The sequence below is a fragment of the Ambystoma mexicanum genome, chromosome 3q (genome assembly GCF_040938575.1).
Source record: "Ambystoma mexicanum isolate Mex_15411 chromosome 3q, UKY_AmexF1_1, whole genome shotgun sequence".
Lineage (NCBI taxonomy): Eukaryota > Metazoa > Chordata > Amphibia > Caudata > Ambystomatidae > Ambystoma > Ambystoma mexicanum.
Window position 1 is genome coordinate 776,112,102 of NC_090926.1, and position 15,729 is coordinate 776,127,830.

Consider the following 15,729-nt stretch of genomic DNA (forward strand, 5'->3'; position numbering starts at 1 on the left):
TCTGGAACAAGGGAGTAGGGACAGTGCTGGAGTCTAAGAACCTTCTGACCCTGGCAAACCAACTCCTCTGCAAGATGCCATTAAGTACGAGTCCATATAATGGACTGGCAACAAGATGACCTGAGCAACTTCACAACCTAGTGATATGTCTGCCTGAACATAGCAGGGCCTAACCACGCCAAGTTAAGAGATTCTCAAGCCCCTCCCAGTACAAATAAGTAGGCTGTAACCTCCAAGGTAATGAAGGAGTTGTGGCGCTCTCGAAGCTAACCCCCAGCTTGGACCAAATTAGGCTTCCCCTGCTTTTCTTCAGCCTCCCAAGGGGCAAAAATGTAATTTCTTACTGGTGTGGGAATTCGGTAGATACAGAATTGCTAGCTTTTTTTTCGTCGCCACAGGATGCACAGTCTACAGAATGAGCCAGCATTGTGTCAGAAGGGAAAACTGCGTGAATGGAAAAAGTGTAAAAATGCCTTACCTCAACTAAACCGATATCGAGTGAACTAAAAACACTGGATCAAAAACCCTAGACGTTAATCGAAACAATTGACAATGCTTTAGACATTGTACAGTGATCTTGGTCCACAGAGCAGAAAGATGTACTGACTATTGCTGCAGGGAATAATGAGCAGCTGCTGCAGCCTGCCTGCCCTTAAAGGACAACGTTTATACATGTTCAGCATGCATGTATATTTGTTTCCTTTTTTTATTTGTTTTACTTTTTTCCCTGCTTTATTTTTTGCTAGTAAACCATGATGTTTTTGGAAGAGAAATAGACAGCAAAAGAAAAATAATTAATCCAGATAGGCAAAAATATTGTATTGTATTATAGTGACTGTTAGTATTGTGTTATCACACACTGTGGTGGAATCTTTCAGTGTTTAAGAAGTTAATGAAGATACCGATGATGGAGAAGAGAACAGCGTTCAATAACCCTTCCATTGATAACAAACCCACTTTGCACAAAATCGCTTTAGCCTATTGTTGGGAAAGATTTTCATTTAGCTGCTTTCCCTAGATGGACATTTATGGAACCCCCAATTATTGCTGTTTGAACATGTCCTACTTTTTTGGAGGCAAGTGAAGCTTTTTGACTGAACCCATCAAGCTTAGCTCACCTGTTTTGGGGTCACTGATCAGTCCCTACAGGTATCAGGGATTGAGTGATTGTGTCCTCCATTGTAAAATAACTTGTTTAGTTTACACTGCATATAGAACTGCACAGTGAAGTGCAGTTGGGATACTTTGTATCCCTTTAACTTTTTTTTGGTAACTTTGTGGTTACTTAGTTTAATTTCTTTATTTGTACCGCGCACTGAACCCTCGGGTAACTGGGCGCTTAAAGCTTATACAGTGGTTACAAAGTTATGAACGTAGAAATGTACAGTTAGTACAGGTGATTATACAGGAAATGCAGATAATACAGGAAATGTACAGGAGATACAGGTGATTGAGGACACAGTGATTATACATAGACATAGTACAACAACAGAGATAAGTGCAGGGTGACTAGTGGTTACCTCGTGTGGTGGAAGAGGAGAGTCACAAGAGGCAGTGTCAAGGAAAGGGTTACTTTGGGCAGGGTGGAATGGCTGGGCCAGGGACTGAGCACTTGCATGATGTGTTCAAGACTGTCTGGTGACAGCAGATATTTTGTATAGTTTTTTTTATATGCTATCATGCATTTTACTGCATAGTACCATTATACTCTAAAATGGGCTTGCCACAAGATTTTCGCCTTTCTTTTGGCCATCTTGTATTTTGGCTGCATTATTTATATGGTGAGCCCTTTCTGCGGTAAAGCGGTGGAAGGTGTTTGTGGCCGGATGTGGGGGCTGAGACTGTCTGTTTCCAGTCCACATCCTGGCCAAAGTGTGCCTGTTGCTGGGCAAATGTGGTGACTGGAAGCTGTCAGTGTTTGGACAGAACAGCTCCTGCCAGTTTAAATAATGCATATGCTTACAATTTGGTGGGCTTGGGCGCAACTCCAGTTTGAATCCTAGATAAAAGGGCCACTCCTGCAACTGTTTGTCAGACCATCATTGGAGCCACGCCCTCTTAGAAGATGAGAATATCGCTCAAGACCTGGATCTCGTTGTTGCAGCCATCGAGCATTGTCTTCTTCAACCATCCCAGGGAAGGCCTTCATCAGTGCTTTGACCACTGGATCAGTGGAAACAGCCAGTCTCAACCCCTGCTTGATGATCCTCACTTTGAAATCCTTTGGAGGTGTTGGGAACCATCCTGTGGGCTGACCAGCTTCCTTGTGTGCTACCTTGCTGCATCGGTCGCTGTTCGGACTTGGGACCCTGCAGAACCTCTAAACAAGAGGCCCTCCACCTACAGTTGCAGCTATCCAGCACAAAGAGGGGCCTCGCAGGATAAGCTTCTTTTTTTCCACGTTGAGAGTCGACTTTTTTGTGATTTGTCTTGCAGTGGCCATTGCTGATCTCTGCTTGCATCGTCTGTGCAGTCCAGTACCTGGAACGTCTCGCCAGAGTTCAGAACCACTGGGTCTAAATCCTGACTATGAAAGTGACCTTGGCACCAGTGGCACCTCCACCCCTCTTACACCTCCTTCAATTCAACCAAGGTCTAGCACTTGCAGGACCTCAGAGGGAGATCAAACGTACCTATTCCTACCCCTCCCCCCAACATCCATAGGGTTTAACGGTTGTAAAATATTTGCCCGATCTCTCTTACCCGACCATGATCGGTGGAGTTCTAGTCAAGGATACTCCCATGGGCTCCCCTAAGGTGATTGGATTGGGAGAAGGTCTCCAAAGACCTTTACTTCTATTCTTCAACTTTAAAACACAAACTACCTGGTGGCTTTGCCAGCAATTGTTTAAACTACCTTAAAGACTCCTACGTCCCTGCAAAGTAGTCTATTGGGGCATGTGACTCTAAGGGCACTAGGCGCCATCTCTACTAACAAGAGAAGGGGCCTCATTATGACCCTGGCAGTTGCCTCACCGTCTCATTACGAGTTCTGCTTGTGGGTCCCAGACTGCACGCATGGTCTGACCAGGCGTGCATACCGGCACCCGCGAGCAGACTAGGACGGTAGCAATGGTCCCGTTATGAACAGGACCGTTGTTGCCATCCTCCCCATTCCCATTGAGCCCTAGGGGGCTCAAATGGGAATGTGGACCTACCGGTTCTGGGTCCCGCAAATGGGAATTACCGGGCCCGCAAAGGTCGAAATGGCCCGGTAATTCCCATTTTTCAGGACCTGGGTTTGGGGGTAGCCATGCCGGTAAAAACGGCATGGCTACCTCCAAACTCGTAATTAGGCCCAAGAACTTTTTGTGCAATTAATTTCTTCCTTACATATTACTTCTGGGAATTTTAGTTATTGCTTACCTTGTTCTTTCTTCACTTGCTTTGCTACATTAGTGTTTTATTACTAATCTGTGCCCAAATGTGTACAAGTAAAGTGCTAGTGCTCTGTATCCACAGCACCCAAAAGGTTATTTGTATGTAATAGTATATTTAGTATAATACATACCTGTTGTTTTTCATTGCTAGGAGTTGTCCAAGGTTTAAATAAAACTACATTTATACATTCTACCTAACTTGTGTTATTAAAGATTCTCTGACTGTGCTTAACTGATCCCTTCACCACTCTCAAACCCTCCTACGCTTAAGCCTTCCTACTCACTCACTCTACCTTCATAGATTTTGGCTAGACATTCATGTCTTTACCTGTTCACCAGAATAGGGGGGCGCTCAGAATCTATCCACAAGCCTGATTCTGAAAATCCATCTTAACACACATTTTATTTAAGGGATGCTCTCATCAGTGCAATCAAACTCACTCAATGATTTCCTTATCCTCAACCACTGTGCCTACCTCTTGTCCTCCATCTTCTGGCCTTCCTGCTTGAGCTCCACTCCTATTCCCTCATCTTTACAGGACCTTGAATTCTACTTTGACAAATCCTCAAGTCAAGCGCGTGATCCGCTCCTGCAAACACATTCTAATATCCTTTGGAAAAAGTTCTGCGCTTCATTCCTATTATATTCTCCAGGTTAGATCAGGACAGCAGTGTGCATTTCAGACTATTGTATCCAAAGTACAGAAAGCCTATTTTCTCCCCATGCCCTCCCACACTGTGTAGGAATGAAAGTAGCCATGTGGAAAATCTCTTGTCTGTAATCCAAGGCTCAGGACTGGCTACATAGGCCACTTTGGCATCCAGCAGTGCATGTGTGTGCTTTACCTGTGATCAGCAACAATCTGCAGGCTATGCTAATATGATGGACTGAAAAACGTTACCCTTCAAAATAACTTGCTGAACCCAAAAGAAAAATTGATAGGTACTGCATGACAAACACCTAGTTACATGATTATTTGATTACAAATGTAATTAAAATGAAGCCATTTAGGGTCAGAGATGAAAGAAGACTTATCTCTAAGGCTACACCATGTACCATGTTGTGTTTTAACTACAATTTCTGATCGGGCTGTGTTATTTATGTTTTTATCTTTGCGTTGATCAATAGGACCTAGAGCTCTCTGGAGCCACAATAGCTTTTATCTACTTATGAGTTTTGTTAAGCTTAATGAAGGCTTTCCTTAATTCATAGAGAACAAGCATATGCTTTTCTTCTTACCTCACAGATTATCTGACACTTTTTACATCCTGTTCATAGCAGGCTGCTGGGGGGCGGGGGCGATCGAGCAAAGGAGGGTTGGGGGCTAGGGAAGGAAGTTTGGTGTTCTACAGTGAATTAAAGAGACATCTGACTCTTGTAGGCTGGGGTCGGGGGCGGGGGGTGCGGGACAACAGCGGGTGGCACTGAAAATGCTACAGCGGTCAGTATGGGAAAGGGGTATAGGCTTGCCCAACCCGCGCAGATATTACTGGCAGCCCAGTTAGGGAAGGCGAATGACTGGTTACACAGGAACCAGTTACTCCTGCACATCGCTGCGGAGCGGAAAAGGATGAAAGGCCGGAAGCCCAGAGAGGCTCTATATGGGGGATAAAGATATATATATATATGCTGTCCCTACCTGGGCCAATGAGACACACAGGCCAAGCATGGGGGGACGCTCACCAAGCCATGGGGTGGGGCCGGAAACCGACTCGTAACCAGCCCATATGGCACAACACGCACCTTGAAGAGTTGTTGAAGATGGGGCACATTGAGAGATGGGCATGGAGCAGAATAGACGCCCTGGCGGATATAATAGAAGATGGGCGCCTACTGTCTTTTGAGGAGTTGCAGGGACAATATGGCCTATCAACCGGGGAAGCATTTTGGTATATGCAGATAACTCACGCCATTACTGCCCAATTCCCCTACCTGGGAGAAGTTCCAAGTAGTTCCCACAGGAAGCTAACCTATTCGCAATGGACATCCCCGCTAAGGTCACATCCACATTACACCAGGTGCTCACAGCATTTGGGACCACAGAACTCACAAGCCTGTGAGAGAAATTGGAGCGGGACCTGGGAAAGCTAGAACCGGAAGAATGGGTAGAACCCCTGATGTTACGGAGGGAGGTGGGAATGGCGGCATGGCTATGGCTAATACAATTAAAAATCCTTCAGAGTATATTATTCGTGCACAATGCTGACCAGATGGGTTAGGTTAGACGACAATGCATGCCTCGGGTGTGGTAGGGAAGGAGGACCTTCTATCACACACTCTGGGAGTGTGCACAAATCAAAACCTTCTGGGCGAAATGCATACAAAAACTGTCCACTGTGAAGGGGGCCCAGGTTCCTTTGGAGCCGAAACTGGCATTACTGGGAATATGGGCTGATTCTGATTTCAGAAAACTTGGGAAACCTTCCTGGCTGTAGCAATGGGACTTGCCAAAACACTGATAGCAGAGTCCTGAGGTCTGCAGAGTATCAGAGGTTAAGTCCATGGGCTGTGGAACTAGACCGCTGCATGGCCCTGGAAAGGAGAGCATACAGAGCCAGGAGCTGTCCAGGGAAATTCACGAAGATATGGGGGAAGTGGGAAGGGGATGGCTAAATGGCCGGACTGCATGGACTGCCCAAACCTGGAACACTCCTGCTACCAATTTACTTTGCCGTCGTCCCTAGATGGCTGTGCTCCCAGGTCAATACTAATACACTGTATGGAATTTATTGTATCTTGCATACGTCGTACGTTGGTTTTATCTTCTTGTGCTCTGTTATAAAAACAATAGACAGATTGGTTAAAAAAAAAGACATCTGACACCATTGAACTGTTTCTGTTACTGCAATTCTCTTTGAATCCAGTTGTGATATTGATCTGTCCATATTAATTGTCTTTTCACTTCTCTTTTTCTCCTACAATTTCCCTCACTGTGACTTTTACCCTCTCCCACTTGCTTTCTCCTTACCTCCTCTTTTCTCCTCCTTTCTTTTCGTCATCCCAACCTTTCTGCTTTTCACCAATTCCATCTGTTCTCCTTTTTTCCATTATCTTGCATCTTCTCGGATACATTGTCCTTCCCTGTTACCTGCCCTTTCTGGTCCTTCTCACATCCCACCTGCACTCCTATATCCAAACCTCCTTGTTGACTGCCATCCTCTGACCCTCCTACTCAACTTTCTTCTCGTTCTTTTTCTTTGCTTCAATATAACCATTCCATGTATCATACTCTTCCCCATGTACGCTTTCCTCCCTACCCCTGCCTCTTCTTCCAACTCAATCTGGTTCTGTACCCCTCATTCTGGTTCAGGTGGCATCAGGAACCTTTTATGTGGCGGTTGTGCTGGAGTCTTCAGCAAGACTCTCACCTATCCATTTGATCTTTTCAAAAAGCGTCTGCAAGTGGGCGGCTTTGAGGAAGCCAGAGCAGCTTTTGGACAGGTGAGCATCAAAAATCCACTAGTCCAGTTAAACGTAGCATCAGAGATGCTCTTAGTGCTTGCTAAGAATAGCCCATTATCACAATAAACTATGCTATTCCTGCCAATGTCTGGCCTTATTTAGTAGGTATGTGCTGGATTGATTTGTAGATATCTGAAACGAGACGTGCAGTTTGGGAACCACAGGTTAGGCCTCTCTAGCCGAGGCCCATCATCTGGGTTCCACATGTTAAGCATACCCATTTCAAACCTAGTATCAGCAATCCACAACCTGTACTGCCCAGCTAATCCCTAGCATTAGAGAACACCACTGTCCTTTTTTTTTTGTTGCAATGTTGTGAAAAGCCACAGCTTTCTCTCCTCTCGGTCCAAGCTCGTCGGCTCATCTCTTGTCACAAAACATGCTTTGACTGTGCCATTCTTTATTTAGCTAGTCTTTGCGGCACCTTCTGAGAAAACAGTAGCTCATATATATCCATCTTGAAAATGCTTGCATATAAAAAGACTGCCTCTGTTTTGCACCGTAGGGACCCATGCCCAGGAGTACTGGCTTTATCCCGTTTGTTTAAAAGAAAAAAGATTTAAGGTTCGGCATAAGACAGTATGTAACCGATAGTTCAGTTGCAAACAAAACAAATGAATCATCATTTTGAGATATGTTGAACAGCATGGTATGTCATATTATACCACAGTTTGAGCCTGTAGAAGAAAGTTATGATAAACAGCTCGGGTAGCCTGGGAGCGCTGATTGATTGCTATCATGTAAAGGACTGTGAGTAAAACTTTATTTCAATAAGTCCAATCATTGAGTCATTCAGGGTAAGAAAGTGCTAGTCTGACATCCTAAAGTTTAAGTATACATCTCTTAGTTATTAAACACGCGTAATTATAGAACCTGCAAGTACTAATGGGGACTTTCCAAAAACCCCACATAAGGTAATTCACAGGTGTAGGGATCAGAATATCAGTAATTTGGGCCAAAGTGTTCCCACCCGTGTATCAGAAAGGGACTAGTTTAGGACAGCTTCTAATATATGTTGCAAGTCTGCAGATGAGGAAAAACACAAAACTCCTTACAGGTAATCATGGGTGTGGGAACCCCTCCAATGAGAACTAACATGGTTTTGTGCCCGAGTGGGCACTTTCACAAAGAACCAGTTATTGCACATGTACATTCTTGGAAGAGGGGTTCCCAGTCTTATGTCGAATTTAGTGATCATAGTAGATGCATAATGTGTTGTAGTAGGTTTTTGTTTTTTTATTGGATCAAGTGGGAACTCTAGTTTAGCAAGATTTCCCCAAGATTTGGCAATGATGCCACTGTTCATCAGATAAAGCAAATAACAGGTCAGTTTTCCAGCGTAGCCTAGCCATGGATTGCAGGTGCACCATGTTAAGTAAAACCAACTTCTACAAGAACAAGACCAGTTTCCTGCCACCTGATATTGATTTTATTATAAATTGCAAATAGATCTGCAACTCTGGTTCTAGGGCAAAGGAGGGTCACTTATCCCAAAATGCTGCAAGCATTTATTGATTTTGCACGGTAAATATCGGTCTGAACCGAATTTAGCTTAAAGGTCTAACAGAGAGCGAAAAAGGAACCATCTGAGAAATTGCCCTCCAGTGTGAGAATCCCACATGACTCACCCACTGGCAGAAAGGTCAGGTAAGTCTCCTAGTAACCTACTACTGTCATAAGGTATTGTTCTACCGAGCCAGCAGTTCATCCTAGACCAGGCATTAACAGTGGCCCAAATAGGGTCAATTGTACATGTATTGTCATATTTACTATTGAAAATAAAAGAACTGAGATCGAAGGGACTGAGCACTCTGGCTCTCGGTGTATGCTCCAAATTTGGTGTGTAAAAATGAGAAGCAAATCAGGTTTGAGCAACTGGTTAGTACAATTCAAAATCAGTTTCCATAGATGACTCAGACAATATGGTTTAACCATGTTTGCTTAGTTTAATCTGGCGTGACCAGAACCCAATGTGAAATTAGAGACTGCCCTGCGCAGACCACTTAAAATTGATTTTCCAGGCCATATCGGTATATGTTTAAGAAAAGTAAGAGAGGTTTGGTAGCATTGTAATTTTTACCGATGATGTATGACCGGTTTTGTCAGCCTTTTTCCCTACGTAAGCAGCCCTCCAGCCTCTTTTCCTTTGAAGTTTTCAGGCCGGTGCAAGTGAATCTATGTAACCTGGCCTAAGCCCTGGCCACCTGTCAATCACCTTAAATTGTTGGCACCTTCCTGCTTGGCCGGCCTTTTTCCCTACTTAAGCAGCGCTCTAGCATCTTTTCCTTTGCAGTTGGTGAGCAGGTGCAAGTGGATCTAGGTCAGCTTGCTTGAGCCCCACCCACCTTCTTAGTCCTGCCTTTTGCTTTCTTCTCTTAGCTCTTAGATCAAGGGCGTCTCTCGCCCGGGTGTCCGAAGTGAAGGGCAGACAAAGAAAAGGGCAATTCCTGTTTGCCGGGAAGGACCCAGGGCCCAAACCCCTGCTCAGACAACAGGAAAGCATGCGTGGCATGCCTTTTCTCCCTCCTTCACCACAGGCCAACCTCATCATCATCAGGCAGCGCCAACATCAACGACATTGCCTCTCCTCTAACTCATGGACTACGCAATGCAGCAACCTACCCCACATCCGCCTCAAGCCCATAAACACCCTCTCACCAGCCACAACACAAGTTGATGCTCGCCAATGTCCGCCGTCCACTCAGCTATCACCCATGAGGCTGACATCACCGACCTCATCACTACACACAACCTTACCGCCATCTTCATCTACGAGACCTAGCTGACACCCATCTCCACCCACATCCTAGACGTCCTTGTCACCGACTGCTACAGCATCCAACAGAGAGACCGGCTGAACAAGGCAGGCAGAAGCCTTGCAGTCCTCTACAGGACCTTGTGGACCTTCACCAGACTTGACGTTAACATTGGCTCCTTCGAAGTCCTCTCCTACCACTTCCTGCTCTCCCAGACAGTCACCTCCCATCTCATCTACAGACCACCCAAACCCAACACCAACTTCATCAAAGACTTCACCTACCTGGTCACAACCATGTCCATCACGCACGCAAACATCATCTTCCTAGGTGACTTCATCCTTACAGGCAACAAGGCCACCAAACCGATTAAGGAAGCTCTCCTCCGCCTTCTCGACACCCTCAGCCTCACAGCACACAAGGCCTAACACACGAAAAAATTGAACATACTCTACCTGATCTTCACTGCACTGCCTTTCCACAACTACAGCTCTGCCCTCCCGCTTGTTATCTCTCTCTAGGACCAGCTTCTGCCCATCTGTCAACCTAGATATTGGGAGGCCATCCAGATATTCGCGCACTCTCACGTCCTCTCCACTATGGGGTCACGCATAGAGGTTTTCATAATATTCTACAAAGCACTTCTGTATGTTGTTCCTTGACGTGTGCACCTGACCCTTTCCGTCCCTGATTCTATTTTTTTTTTTTTTTTTTTTTGCCTCTCAGATTCTATTCGCCAAAAGTGTGCCCCTTTGGTCCCCTTTCTCCTAATACCTTTGCTTAGTGAATCGTAGTCGCTTGAGCACTTCGCCTATCAAGAGTGAGTGCAGCTCCTGCCTTTTGTCCCTCATGTCACTTAGGAGTCTCCCTAGACTTGTCAGATTGGCCCCCATACTCCTCAGTTCTCCTCGTAGCCACTGCTCTATCAATGCCCTCTCCCTTTTCTTCTGCGCCCCCATTGCTATCAAGAGGCCTCTAAAAGTGGCTTTTGCTGCCTCCCACACGTATTTCAACTGTTTCCCTGTTGTTAATGGTTTCAAAGAAGCAGCAGATTTCCTTCTCCATGAATCCCTTGAAGGTGGGATCACGCGGGAGACTATCATTACAGCTCCATTTGGGTGTCCCCCTGTCCCTCCCAACACTCCATTATGCCGCCACCATTTCATGGTCGGACCATGTTACTGTCTAGACCCTAGGGTAAGTGACCAGGTCTCTCTGTTCCTTTGATGTCAGAAATAGGTAAATTCTAGTGTGTTTGGTGCAGTGGGGAAATATAGGTGTACCCTCCTGGTTGTGGGTGATGCATTCGCCATATATCCTCCCAGAAGTAATCCTGCAGCAGCTGCCTGAAGTCTTTGTGGGCCCTTTCCCTCGTTCTTGCCCTGTCTCCATTGGCGGACCACCAGTCCAGAGTTGGGTCCTGGATCTCCCCACACCATCACCTTCCCCTGCCCCCAGTCCTCCAACACTGAACACACCTTCGTCAGGAATGGTACTGCTACGCTCACCTGGTATCCACAGGGGCGCCACACGATACTGGATGGAGTTCTAAGCTCTATCCCGGGCCCCTTTCTGCTTGGTTATGTGCCAGATGTTGGGTAGCGCCTATAACAGGAGAATGGAGGGTTAAGATACTGGTTCTGTGATGGGTGGACTCCCACCTCCCTCTGGTCCAAATCCCCTCCCTTGGGGTTATTGCTCCCTAGGTGTTTGCGCGTTGAACTCTCCGTCCTGCGTCTCTGTGCAGGGGCGCGTGGTTGGTGTGGGCGTTCCGTGGACCTAGTTGCTTCACTGGTCCGTGTGCCTTTATGTCGGGTCCAGACCGGCTGTAACTCCGACTCTTGCTGTCTTCCAGGCGAGTTATAATAACTTTTCCGTCTTTTTTCTGTCTCTTTCTTTCCCTCCGTTTTCTCGCTTTTCTCGGCGTCTTGCTCCACTACGCTGTTCCCTAACAATGTCTCTTTTTGTTTTCACAGGGATGGTTGATTGGTGTTAATTGCTAACCTGTGTTCTCTTCTCTTCTTTGTACAGGTTGCAGTGATGTTCCGGAGTGATGAGCTATCGAAGCGCTGCTTGCCCAGGTAAGTGCTTTGTTACTGCTGACCTTGTTCCTTCTCCCTTGCAGGTTGCGGTGAAACCCGGAGATGGGCGAGGTAAGAGAAGTGCAGGGTGCTGCCAGGACTCGCTGCTCTCCCAGGTAAGAATTGTTATTAATGCTGTCCTTGTTTCTTTACCTTTGCAGGTTGCGGCGAACTCCGGAGATGGGCGAAGTAAGCGAAGCGCAGGATGGATTCAAGGCAGGTTACTTCACAGGTAAGTGTTCTTGTTTGCTAATGCTGTTCTTGTTCTTCCAGGTTATTAATGGAATCCGGATCTAGGGCTTCAGGATCGGGCCACCGGCGAAGCAGATGAGCAGGAGCTGGACATGGTGAGCGTTACGCTGCAGGAGTGCAGAATAACACGAAGCATGTCCTGCTGTTTGGGTGTAGTTTAAATAGCCTAGGTAAAGTAGTTCCAGGCCAAGTAGTTCCAGGCCCAGCCACACCCAAAACACTAGACGGCATGGCTTGGTTCTAAAGAACTGAGCTGTGTAATAGGCCTCCATGTTGGATTAAGGTCCAAAACTGGTATTGCTTTATTCCTGATAATGAGCCTGGCGCCAAAGCTGCCAGGACTGACTCCATTTATGTTTCTGATGGAGTTTTAAGGCCATTTGTGCCGGTGTGAAGGGCTTTAGCCCCACTGCTGCCAGGGGGCTGTTATACCTGAGGGGGTCAGGGGCATGGATTGTGACAGGTACTTTATTTGTGTTTGGCGCATAGATTGATGCTAGGGTGACCATTTCCCCCTCTAATTTACATTTAACATTGATAAATCTGTCTCCAAAGCCCCCCTTAATTTGAACTTCTTTAAGTGCCGGGTTTTTGCATCTGAGGCCCAGTACATCTGCCCCGCCTCTGGTCCCTTCAATGCCCTCTGCACTCCTTTACGATAATGGGTCTCGTGGAGAAACAACACTGCTAAGTTGGATTTACGAATTACGTTGGCTGTGAGGGATCTCTTATTCTGGGAGTTAAGTCCCTTCACATTTAGTGTTGCTAGACTTAGTTTAACCATGGCCTTGCCTGACAAAGTTTGCACCTGTCACCCCAACCTATTCAAGTGAATTTTGGCCTGCGCTCCTATACATTTGTTTCGTGCATCCCCTCCCCTCCCCCTCATACCCCGCCCTTCACCAATTCCCTTAATGTGAACTACTCACACGTGTGGCCTGTAACGCACAGTTCCGCCTTGGTTCCGAGACCCAGCCTCCCTGAGACCCCAGAGCATTTCCGGGTTGCTAGGACATTGTGGGATCTCACAAGCACATGAACAGCAATTAGTTTCAACAATATTTCTTCCCCTCCTCCCCCTCTACTCAAAGAATTACATCAATTGGAGGGCATATCCCTGCTTCATCTGTGGCCCTTGGGCTGTGTTGCTTGTGTTTTCTTGGGCTTCCTCGCGCTGCCCTCTCATTTGCGGCCTATCGGTTGGGCGAAAGCGCTGTTAAAGCACTTCCTCAGCTTGCGATGGCCATCCTGGTCTTGCTGTCACCCTTCTTTCTGAAACTCATGGAGGAGTGGGCCTGCTTCCTCTCCCTGCAGCAGATCGTAGTGTTCCCCATCATAATCAAAGGAAGAGAGAGAAGGGGAATTGCCAGCAATACTTGACTCTCCCCAGCCCCCTCCCGAAGCCATCAAGTGAGGAGTCTGCATTTACCCCTCTGCTCCAAGGTGTATGGCTATAGATCCTGGAAAATAGTCATTTGTTGTACCTTCCCACTCTATTTCGCCCATTTCCCTGGATTTCCATAGGATCTCCTCTTTATCACTGGCAGTAGTGGCACTTCGCCACCACTGAGCGCGGTCCAATCGCTGTTCCAGCACCCCTGTGGACCCTATCAAAGCGGATCTCCCTTTCCATCTCAGCTCTCAGCAGCTGCCTCACCAGTCGCTGCAGCACCAGCTCCAGGTCTCTTGGGGATTCAGTTTCTGTGCCAGGGAGTCCCCATATTCTCAGATTATTTTTCCTCTCCCTGTTTCCAACGTCGTTGATTTCCCCCCTGGCCTCCTTCTCCCTGCGTTCTAGTCCTTTAATACTTACTTCCATGGCCACTTCTGATATGTCTGCAGACCTTTGATTATGCAAGAGGGTCCCCACCCAGTCCTCCCCCTTTGAAACCGTATCCACTATGGCCCCCAGGGAAGTCTGCCCCTCTGTCCTGAACGCTTTGAGTTTCAGTAGGATAGTCTGCGCATCCTGTTTTAGGGCACCCATGCCTGCTGCCGCCATCTCCCTCCTGCGTTTGCCTGGTTTGTGCATGCTCGTGGGCCCTCTGCTTTAGGGTGTATGTTTTCCTTCCCATGGCCCTCTCCCGCTTAAGCGGGTTCGCTCCCTCCTTTTGACGTCTCCCGCTACCTCCACCTTACTGCTGTCTTTCCCAAGGACTCTCAGCGCTTTCCACCCCCTCTGCGATCTCAAGCTGGTGCGTGTATCTTTGATTCTACTTTTCTCCACTCTCGCCAGTAGATGTCTTCGGGATGTGTCCGTTTGTTATGCCGCCTGGTTTGCTTGGCCCAAGACTCTGCCTCTCTTCCCTTCTCCCAGGGTGGTCTTATACTCTCCCCCAGGTATTATCTCTTGCAGCCTGTGCATACCTCAGAGCTCTTAACTTCTAACCCCTCTGTCGGGTGCCCAGGGGCTCCTTCTACACTGTTCCTCTTTTCGGCATCTAGGCCTGTCAGGGAGCTGGGGGGATGCATCTCCAAGTATTTGGTCCTACCTTCGTGCCCGTTGGCTTCGGCTTTCGCGTGGCCTCACTGCCTTTCCTCTCCCCTGTGCACAGCCTCTTTCCTCAAGTTGTGCTATCCCCAGCCAGTGTCACCAGGGGGTTCACGTGATGTGATGAGGGTTGTTGTTCCGTGCCTGTCCACTGCTCCAGTCTGCCTTTGCCTGTGATCTGGGCTTCCCTCGCTCCCCCTAGTCCTCAGTCACCCTTCCCTGGGGAGGCCCTGCAGGTGGGCATGTGTTACCATACTCGCCAAGACCCCCTGTCATGTGCCTGAGGGCTTCCATCCCCCTTTCTTCAGTTCTTGCGCGCAGTACCAATGGGGTGGGGGGAATCACTCCTCCTCACCTTGTACCTTTTGCTGTCGCCTCTCACCGGGCCTGCCTCCCCTCCTAGGCACTCTGCCTTACACTGCGCGGCCACTCTGGTGCTGGATGCCTACCTCCCCGGGGAGAGCCGCTAGATGTCTCCTCTTGCTCCTTCTGAGGCAGTGTTGTTTTATGTCCCGTTGTGTGCGAGTGCTGTGCTGGTCTCACCTTCTATCCACTTAACGACCGTAGGATTCCTTCCAATTGCTCTTCCGAGCCCCCACAGCAGTGCCTCCCTACTCAATGCAGCGTTACTTGTAGCGTTGAGGCCAGTGTCCCTGGGCTATGTTGACTGTGTCTGTCGCTTTGCGACATGTCCGTTCTTGCCTTGCCAACCGCCGCTGTGGGACGGAAACACACTTCTTGGGTACCTCTCGAACCAACACTCCCGGATTGCCTTGGTTGAGGGGGCACCAGCAAGAAGTGGGTGCGCTAATTTTCCCAATCTAAGGGGTTGGGGGTTCACACCCCCACGCCTCGGCGTTGCTGCTGGTGGCTTGCTCCAGGCCTGCCTCCCCTCCAGGTTGCTCCGCTGTACACTACGCTGCCCCACTGTCCTGGCCGCCTGCTTCCCCGGGTTAACCGGTGGGGCCTGCGTTTCGCCTGCAGTGCCTGCATACTCCTTGGCTGGGGGTCGCTGGCTACTTTCTTTTCCCTGGTAGGGTGGCCAACTCTTTGATAGTCTGTCGCGGGACACTTGCCCACAAGGCGGTGATGACGTCACGTCATTCACGTTTGGCCCGCCGCTTTTTTAAATTTAAATTTTTTAAATGGCTCTTAATTCCTGGCTTAATTGAAATGCAAATGGTTTGTCCTTGGGAGGTGATGGTCATGTTTTTTAACTGCAAACCTGACCATCACGACCCCAGGAGCAAAGCATTAGCATTTGAATTAAGCCAGGTGTTCGAGCATTACAGCTCGACCTGTAGGC

At 47.8% G+C, this 15,729-nt stretch overlaps 1 protein-coding gene across 2 annotated transcripts in view; it reads left to right on the forward strand.

Annotated features, from left to right (window-relative positions):
- The window catches only part of SLC25A19 (solute carrier family 25 member 19), a 219,810-nt gene that overhangs the window by 153,736 nt on the left and 50,345 nt on the right, over positions 1-15,729 (forward strand). Inside the window, exons 6-8 of one of the 2 annotated variants that reach the window (XM_069654810.1) lie at positions 6,692-6,822; positions 11,631-11,680; positions 11,842-11,912. In XM_069654810.1, coding sequence (XP_069510911.1) covers positions 6,692-6,822; positions 11,631-11,680; positions 11,842-11,912 — 252 coding nt within the window. The remainder of the gene's footprint in view (positions 1-6,691; positions 6,823-11,630; positions 11,681-11,841; positions 11,913-15,729) is intronic. The other variant, XM_069654809.1, reaches the window with a different exon arrangement.